Here is a 9,350-nt window from a genome sequence, read left to right on the forward strand (position 1 = left end):
ATTTGTTTTCAGTGGAGATATAATTTTTTCGTCTGCTTAATACAGTTTTATTCAGTTAATCCGGATGTGTTATTATACATGTATATTACCGGTAGAATGTATGTATACATAGCAAATGTTATTGACGTTATTATTGTCATACAAGATAGGGTAAAACATGTAGACCTCTCAGAACATGTAAGTGTCCACGTACTGGTAGCATCCGCGTACTGGTCCGGGCTGTCTGTTTGTACACATAATGTTCTGGACTGTTATACTTCTTTGTTTAATTTTGTACACAGCTTATATCTAGTTATAGGTGCAATAATTAAATGTGAAAAGGTTTATCGTCCAGTGGAAGTTGTTAGCCTCTGGTAGTACTGGATTTATAATGATATTTTCACAGGTTCGGCTGAGAGTTACCTGAATGAATGCCTGTCGTCCTGTACCACAGTGTACGGACCAGACCATAAAAAAACTTTGGAAGTTCAAGATGAACTGGCTCGGTTGCTTATACGAACTGAAAGGGAAACAGTAAGTTTATGCTCCCTCTTCTAAACTAAATCATTTGTTGCACTGTTCATGCTTGTCCTTTGGTTTTAACCTCACCTGAGCACAAAGTGCTAGGGGTTAGCTATTTTAACCTCACCTGAGCACAAAGTGCTAGGGGTTAGCTATTTTAACCTCACCTGAGCACAAAGTGCTAGGGGTTAGCTATTTTAACCTCACCTGAGCACAAAGTGCTGAGGGTTAGCTATTTTAACCTGACCTGAGCACAAAGTACTGAGGGTTAGCTATTTTAACCTCACCTGAGCACAAAGTGCTAGGGGTTAGCTATTTTAACCTCACCTGAGCAGAAAGTGCTGAGGGTTAGCTATTTTAACCTCACCTGAGCACAGAGTGCTAGGGGTTAGCTATTTTAACCTCACCTGAGCAGAAAGTGCTAGGGGTTAGCTATTTTAACCTCACCTGAGCAGAAAGTGCTAGGGGTTAGCTATTTTAACCTCACCTGAGCACAAAGTGCTTAGAGTTAGCTATTTTAACCTCACCTGAGCACAAAGTGCTAAGGGTTAGCTATTGTGATCACTCACCCTCTGTCATCCATCAGTCTACACTTATCTTCAAACGACATCTCCTCTGAAACCGTGTGCTAGAAGATGGTAAAAAATGGCCTGGATGCTTCTTTTGTGGCTTTTTTCCCAAAACTGTTCAAAGGTTCCACTTATTTGCACATAGGGGCTGGCCATGTTTTAAAAGTACGCAAGACACAGACAGATGTCAGTTGTTTGCTTGGCTTTGGAATGTTTTGGTTAATCTTTGGATTAACTGTGGTGTAGAATTTATCATTGTAGGACAGCTGTTGTATCAGATAGAAAATCTAAACTCACTGCTTGTGTTTGCTAAGCAACTTTTAATTTGGTACATTATATTACATTGTTTAATTCCAATTTAATTTCAGAGTTTTTGTTTTGGTTTCAGCTAAAAATTGTTTATTTTTGCTATAATAAATAATATAATTTTTATTTTAAGTTTCAGTTCTTCTTAGAAATTACCTGAGATTATTTTGAAGTATATTATTTTTCCAGTATAGTTAGTCTTTGTTATGTATGTGTGTGTGTAACTTTATTTACAGGATGCTTTAGAAATGCTACGATCTTCTTTACCACTGAAGAATGAAGTTTACGGAGAATATTCAGAAAATGTTGCTGATACTCATAAACTTATAGCTTCAGTACACCTTGCGCAGGGAAATATTGAAAAAGCTCTCAGAGCATATAAAAAGGTAAGCTACTTTCATTTTGTTGTCGTTACAAATAATTACATACTCTAAAACACAAAACTAATTCTTTTTTATTAAAAGCAAATTATTTCTACTTCTGAATGATTACCTGTAAAAGTCAGTGGTCAAGGTTACAGTGATCTTGGGACTAAAAATGTTTTTATGTCCCTTGGGTTGAAGACATAAAAAGTGTTTGAACTGACTGTCCATTCTGTCTCTCCTTCACATTTTCTTGTGTACGCAACTTGTTTATCTATAGCTGGAGAAAGCCTAAACCTAAGGTCATCAAAATTCAAAACCTTTCTCTGTCAGGTGGTCATTATGGCAAAAGTCAAGGTCTCACCATATGAAAATTACATACCTTTACTCAGGTCATTATGTAAGGGCATGTGTTTTGCAAATAACTAGTTATTTTGCTTGTTTATTGTATTTCATTTATATATCTGTACCAAACTCAAGTTATTTACATCTCAACAGTTTTGGTATTTTAAGCTATCTATTTCATTACAGTGCCTCAACATTGAAACACTGGTTTTGGGTAAAAATCATAAGAAGACAAAAGATAGTGAAAGAACGATTGACATTCTCATGGCGTAAGTATCATATTGCTAAATAACATTTGTTTTTTGTCCGGCTTGTCGATTAGGTCTGTCTGGGCGGATAGACGTATGGGCAGGTGGATGGGTTAATGAGTCTCATGTTAACCTTTTTGTTAACTTGAAACTTTATATGTATGTCGGTCTTGATGTTTACATGACCCCGATTGATTTCAGGTCACTTGGTCAAAGGTCAAGGTCAGAGGGACCTGAACATTGAAAATGGTTTCCACTCAATATCTAGACAAGTATTTCTTCTAGGACCTTGAAACTTCATAGATATGTTGGTCTTGATATGTATGTGACCCCATTTAATTTTAGGGTCACTAGGTAAAAGGGCAAGGTCACAGGGACCTAAACATGGTAACGCCCCATAGGTTCTATAAAAAAAGAATTGGAACCACTGCCTTACCCTTGCATGATCGTAAGAGGTGACTAATAGGGTCTTAACACTTGGTTTTGCAGTAACTCTGTGATTCCAGCAGGTATGCAAATTTTGATTCCATACCTCATGTTTTTATTTCGATGTAAATGAGATCCTGTGTAAAAGTAGTCCTGTGTAGTCCTATACTGTGTTGATGTGCCATAAAACCCAAATAAATAAATAAATAAATGAACATGGTAACCTTTTTGTTCATTCAATATCTGGACAAGTATTTCACCTAGGACCTTGAAACTTCATAGGCATGTTGGTCTTGATGTGTAAATGACCTCTTGATTTCGGGGTCACTGAGTCAAAGGTCAAGGTCACAGGGACCTGAACATTGAAAATAGTTTCTGTTCAATATCTGGACAATTATTTCACCTAAGACATTGAAACTTCATAATGTGTATATAATACCTGTAGATTTTGGGATCACTGGGTCAAAGGTCAAGGTCACAGGGATCTGAACATTGAAAATGGTTTCTGCTGAATATCCGGACAAGTATTTCACCTAGGACCTTGAAACTTCATAGGCATGTTGGTTTTGGTGTGTACCTGACCCCATTCATTTCAGGGTCAAAAGTTAGGATCACAGGGACTTAAACATCGAAAATGTTTTTTGTTTTTTTTTTTACACCAATTTATCTATTCAATTTCTGCCTGCCCATTTCTTTTTTTTTCCCTTTTCCCTTTGATATTGCTTTTTAATTTGGGAGTTATTAATTGTATGACATTATTAAAACCTTAACTCATTATCACCTAATTTAGAAAACCTGGCCAAAATGCCGTCTGGCGTTAGCTGCTTGTCACTATAAAGTTGTATGTAAAATGGAAACCAGGTCTTGTCTGCATTAATTTTGATCTGAGAAAGGGCTTTGGTGAATACTATGAGTTTATTTGTCTATTCAAAAAGCTTTTGTATTTCTAATTTTTTGGCTAAATTTATTTGGAGTTGGTTTAATTTGTAAGTCCTTTTTATTAGCAATAGAAATTCAAGTTGTTTGTAAATGTGTTAATTACTTGTCATATCATTTTGTGGTTTTGATTTGATTTCAATAAAACTGTCCCAATGTATGAAATATTAATAATTGTTGATTTGCATTTTTTCTCACTTTTTATATCCTGTGAAATAGAACATAATATGGGACCACCTGCAGTGTGCGAGAGGCATCTGCTAAAATTGTACGCTCTTAAACTTTAGCAGTTCATATCCATATTTACCAAACTTATTCACAATGTTTATGAGCACAATAACTTGGCCAGGATCAATAATCAGCTGGATCTTTCAAGTGTATCTGTATAATTATGGCCCTTGAAATACTCAAAATTATGAAAATTTACAATGTCAGCTCTCCGACTTGACCAGTTCTTATCCAGTGTTCACCAAACTTGGTCACAGTGTTTCTGAGTATAAATATCTTAGACAAGTTATTTAACCAGCGAGATATTCACAGTCACTCTTGAGTTATGTCCCTTGAATTACTAAAACTTGCAAATATTGACAGTGTCCTTTTAACTTACGCAGTTCTTATCCATGTCCACCAATCTCAGTCAGATTTTTTACTTGTATATTGACTTAGAAAAGTTTGATAACCAGCCAGGTAGTCTTTGCCACTCTTGAGTTATGGTCCTTGAATTTGTTGCAAGTAAGAAAATTGAAAACTTCTCTACACAAAAGTAGAGTATTTCAAAGGTAAAAAGTTATTTGCTGTGATGAATGTGTTTTGCAACAGTATGCCAGTTTTGCTCATTTTCTGGTTGTTTTTCTCAAAACATGTATATGACATTACAGGAGTCCAGGACTGTCCAAAAAGTTTGTTTTGAATAAAGAGGATGAGTTAAAGAAGCGACCAAGGTTCAACAATTTTTCAAAGTCTGCAAGATAATGTAAGAACTTCCAGGAATCAATTACAGCATCGACTATGTAATTTAGAACTAGTTTGAAAGATGTACAGTGCATGGAATAATTTGTTTAAAAATTGGAAAATAAAGGAGGTATCTGATGAAGCATATGTAACAAAGACAGTATTTCAGAAATATAATTCTAATATGTTTGTTTCTGTTAAAACACGCTTGTACTAAAATGACGTCATGTTAACGTGGGACAGCGTCAGTGTTTTTGTTGCAACCAAGAAAGAGAGCTACTATATGTACTGTTTTATATTAAGGGAACATTAGTATCAGAATAATACCCCCTTTAGAAATTATTACATGGACGTATAACCTCTTTCCGTGTATTATTTATGTTAAAACACGTTTTTTCTATACACCATTTCTTAACTTATACCAGTAATGAAACAAATTATAGGATAGATAATTGGTATGTACTAATTTTGGTATTAGTACCTAGTAGCTGACACTTTTGCAAATTTATCATTGTGTATTAAACTTAAAAATGACAGGTATTGGCAAATATACTGTCAGTCTGTTATTTGTCAAGAGGAGAGATGGCAGTCCCACTGAAAAACTAAAAAAATCTTGTTAAATGCACCTAAATATTTAATGGCACCTGTTGCGTTTCCAGGTGGGCATCATTTTTAACGATACTGAATATAAAAATACAGCAAGAAACAATTTTGTGAACTTTTTTTATTAGACCTGAGCAATACTTGAAGAAATTATTTACATTCTTATGGTTGTTATCATTTAGCATTGGTAATAGTGTAGTGATGTAAATTTACAGATAGTATATTTATGTATGTAAATGGTTGTAGAATTCACATAAAGCAGTTCATGTTTATGGTACAAATTGTTTTGTAGGTGAATTCTTGTTCAGGAACAGTTATGACATGAACTTCATTCTTTTTGTTATGTAAATATATACTTTTTTGTATTTGTACAGTCAAATGTACTGTAAAATAAGAAAATTTAATTTTGCAACAAGTACATTTTGTAGAGAAATAAAGTAATTATGCTGAAACATTCTTTGTGTATTTGTTTCCAACTCAGTTGTAAAAGGTAGGACCTAAATTGCTAGCCAGTGTATATTTTGGCAGCTGATTGCAAATGATGCTTGTTCCTGTGTGGTTCTGGATGACAACATACCTATAGAAAGAATTTGAACCACAGCCATAACTTTGTTTGGTCGTATGAGGTGACTTGTAGGGTCTGGACACTTGGTTTTGCTGTATCTCTGTGATTGGGCTTATAGTTTTATCTTGATGTAAATGAGATATGATACCAATATTTCAGTCCTGTAGGTGCTATATAATTTGCACAGTGTTGGTGTGCCCGTAAAACCCAAATCAAATACAATCATATTATCAAAAACATGGCAGCCAGAGGGTGTAGTAGCAGTTCAATATATGTATAACGTATAAATTTGTCAGAAACTGTTGGCCCAATTTTGCACGAATTATCCATGCATGGTTCTCTACAATGATTGTTCATATTATCCTGATTCGTCAAAAACATGTTGCCGAGAGTGCATTGTCATTTTCCCTAAATGTGTATAGTGATAATAATAATAATAATAATGATAATAATAATAATAATAACGACTTTATTTATAATGGATAACATATTTGGCTATACCAATTTACAATACGGTCCACATATACATGGCTAAATACAAAAACAATAAACATGAATAAAATTATGACAAATAAAACACAGAGTAATAATATGAGAATGAAGAATGAAATATATACAATACAAGACACTATATTTGATAACTGGAGTTTTTACAATGAAAATGTTGAGAGATGGTAGAGACAGTATTTCCTGACATTTAAGTGCAATTATGAATTATTGTACTGTCAGAGTATTGCCACTGAAGGTATGATCTTTTAAATTTTATCCAGGGTGTATGTAAGTATGTTATTCCAGATAATTTGTACAGAGTAGATCAAAGATTTGCGAAAAAAATCCTTTTTTTTGCCATAGGTACTGCAAGTCCATCATTTTGTCTAGATCTAAGTTCATAATCAGATGTATGCTTTTGAGTATAAATTTTGAAGTAAGGTAATTAGGACATTGGCCATTAGTTGATTTATATACTAGGATTGCCTTTTAGCTCAAAGTGAGCTTTTGTGATCGCCCTGTGTCCGTCGTCCGTCCGTCCGTCATCCGTCAACAATTTGACTGTTAACATTGTAGAGGTCACAATTTTGGCCTAATCTTAATGAAACTTGGTCAGAATGTTACCCTCATAAAAATCTTGGACGAGTTCGATATTGGGTCATCTGGGATCAAAAACTAGGTCACCAGGTCAAATCAAAGGAAAAGCTTGTTAAATCTCTAGTCTAGAGGTCACAATTTTAGTCCAATCTTAATAAAACTTGGTCAGAATGTTACCCTCATAAAAATCTTGGACGAGTTCGATATTGGATCATCTGGGGTCAAAAACTAGGTCACCAGGTCAAATTAAAGGAAAAGCTTGTTAACACTCTAGAGGTCACAATTTTGGCCCAATCTTGATGAAACTTGGTCAGGATGTTACCCTAAGAAAATCTTGGATGAGTTCGATATTGGGTCAGGTGGGGTCAAAAACTAGGTCACCAGGTCAAATCAAAGGAAAAGCTTGTTAAATCTCTAGTCTAGAGGTCACAATTTTAGTCCAATCTTAATAAAACTTGATCAGAATGTTACCTTCATAAAAATCTTGGACGAGTTCGATATTGGGTCATCTGGGGTCAAAAACTAGGTCACCAGGTCAAATCAAAGGAAAAGCTTGTTAATACTCTAGAGCTCGCAATTTTGGCTTAATCTTAACGAAACTTGGTCAGAATGTTACCCTTATTAAAATCTTGGACGAGTTTGATATTGGGTCATCTGGGGTCAAAAACTAGGTCACCGGGTCAAATCAAAGGAAAAACTTGTTAACATTCAAGAGGTCACAATTTTGATCCAATCTTAATGAAACTTGGTCAGAATGTTACGCTTAATAAAATCTTAGATGACTTCAATTTTGGGTCATTTGGGGTGAAAAACTAGGTCACCAGGTCAAATCAAAGGAAAAGCTTGTTAACACTCTAGAGATCACAATTTTGGCCCAATCTTAATGAAACTTGGTCAGAATGTTACCCTCAATAAAATCTTGGACGATTTCGATATTGGGTCATCTGGGGTCAAAAACTAGGTCACCAGGTCAAATAAAAGGAAAAGTTTGTTAACACTGTAGAGGCCACATTTATGATTGTATCTTCATGAAACTTAGTCAGAATGTTATTCATTATGATCTCAAAGTTCAGTTAGAATGATCTCAAAGTTCAGTTAGAATCTGGGTCATGTAGGATCAAAAACTAGGTCACTAGGTCAAATCAAAGGAAAAGCTAGTTAACACTCTTTGAAGCCACATTTATGACCATATCTTAATGAAACTTGGTCAGAATGTTAATCTTGATGATCTTAATGAAACTTGGTCAGAATGTTAATCTTGATGATCTATAGGTCATGTTCAAATCTGGGTCAAGTTGGGTCAAAAACTAGGTCACTGGGTCAAATCAAAGGAAAAGTTTGGTAACACTAAAGAGGCCACATTTATGACTGTATCTTCATGAAACTTGGTCAGAATGTTAATCTTGATGATCTATAGGTCAGGTTTAAATCTAGGTCAGGTGGAGTCAAAAAATAGGTCACCAGGTCAAATCAAAGGAAAAGCTTGTTAACACTCTAGAGGCCACATTTATGATCTTGATGATCTTTAGGTCAATAGGTCAGGTGGACGATACAGGGCCTTCATGGCCCTCTTGTTTATATTTAATTCGGTCAGAAAATGGCACCCATTTCAATTCTGAAAATAATTCAGCAGATGGGGCATCAATTTTTTGTCAAGAATGATTCTTGCAGCACGTTTTTGGAATTTCAAAACAGTTTCTAGAAGCTCGTCATTGCAGTTTCCCAATATAGTGCAGCAATAATTAAGATGTGGCAAAATGTAAGCACTGAAAAATAGCTTTCCGGAGTGTACTTTAGTTCAGGAAAGATTTTATTCGTAAGAGAAGATATAAATATGTATTGCATTTTTCATGGTTTGTTCAACATTATACTTCCAGTTAAGATGTTTATTCAGCTGTACTCATAAAAGTTTCTCAGTGGATGAGTATGAAAGTGCTTGACCCTGCATTGGAATAGTGTTACAGGTTATGTGATTTGTTATTTTCCCTCGCCGATGAAATCGGGAGTGGGTATTGAAATGGCGTTGTCCGTCCGTGCGCCCGTCCGCAGCCATTTCTCAGTAACTAGCTGGCAGAATTTCATAAAACTTGTACTAAACATGAACTAAAATACTGCGATGATGCGTGCCAAATTTTGTTTGGATTGGTCAATTTCCCTTAGAGTTATTGCCCTTGATTTAATGAAAAATCCACGTCCGGAGCAATATCTAGGAAGTTGTTGAGTATGCATGTACAATGTATTTAAATAAAACTTCATACACATATTCACTACTATGCGGTTATGTGGCCCGTCAAGTTTCGGGCAGGTTTATGGCCCTTAGAAGTTTCTTAAGTTAACTTTAAAGGGTACTATAAATATGACAATTTCTGCTTAATAACTTGTGATATATGTCTGAACACTTGGTTTCACATCATGTGGCTAATGATATGGAACAACTATTTTAAGATTGATT

General features: G+C 35.0%; 1 protein-coding gene across 1 annotated transcript; it reads left to right on the forward strand.

The window, feature by feature from the left end:
- Positions 1 to 385: 385 nt before the first annotated feature.
- Positions 386 to 5,699, forward strand: LOC128553695 (tetratricopeptide repeat protein 23-like; the record flags this gene model as incomplete). Its single annotated transcript, XM_053534870.1, is given in 4 exon segments — positions 386 to 513; positions 1,613 to 1,762; positions 2,270 to 2,352; positions 4,572 to 5,699. Coding segments are annotated over 4 exon segments (455 nt in total), but the record flags the coding sequence as incomplete, so codon positions are not given.
- Between the last annotated feature and the right edge of the window lie 3,651 nt (positions 5,700 to 9,350).

The sequence above is a fragment of the Mercenaria mercenaria genome, unplaced genomic scaffold (genome assembly GCF_021730395.1).
Source record: "Mercenaria mercenaria strain notata unplaced genomic scaffold, MADL_Memer_1 contig_4210, whole genome shotgun sequence".
NCBI classification, from domain to species: domain Eukaryota; kingdom Metazoa; phylum Mollusca; class Bivalvia; order Venerida; family Veneridae; genus Mercenaria; species Mercenaria mercenaria.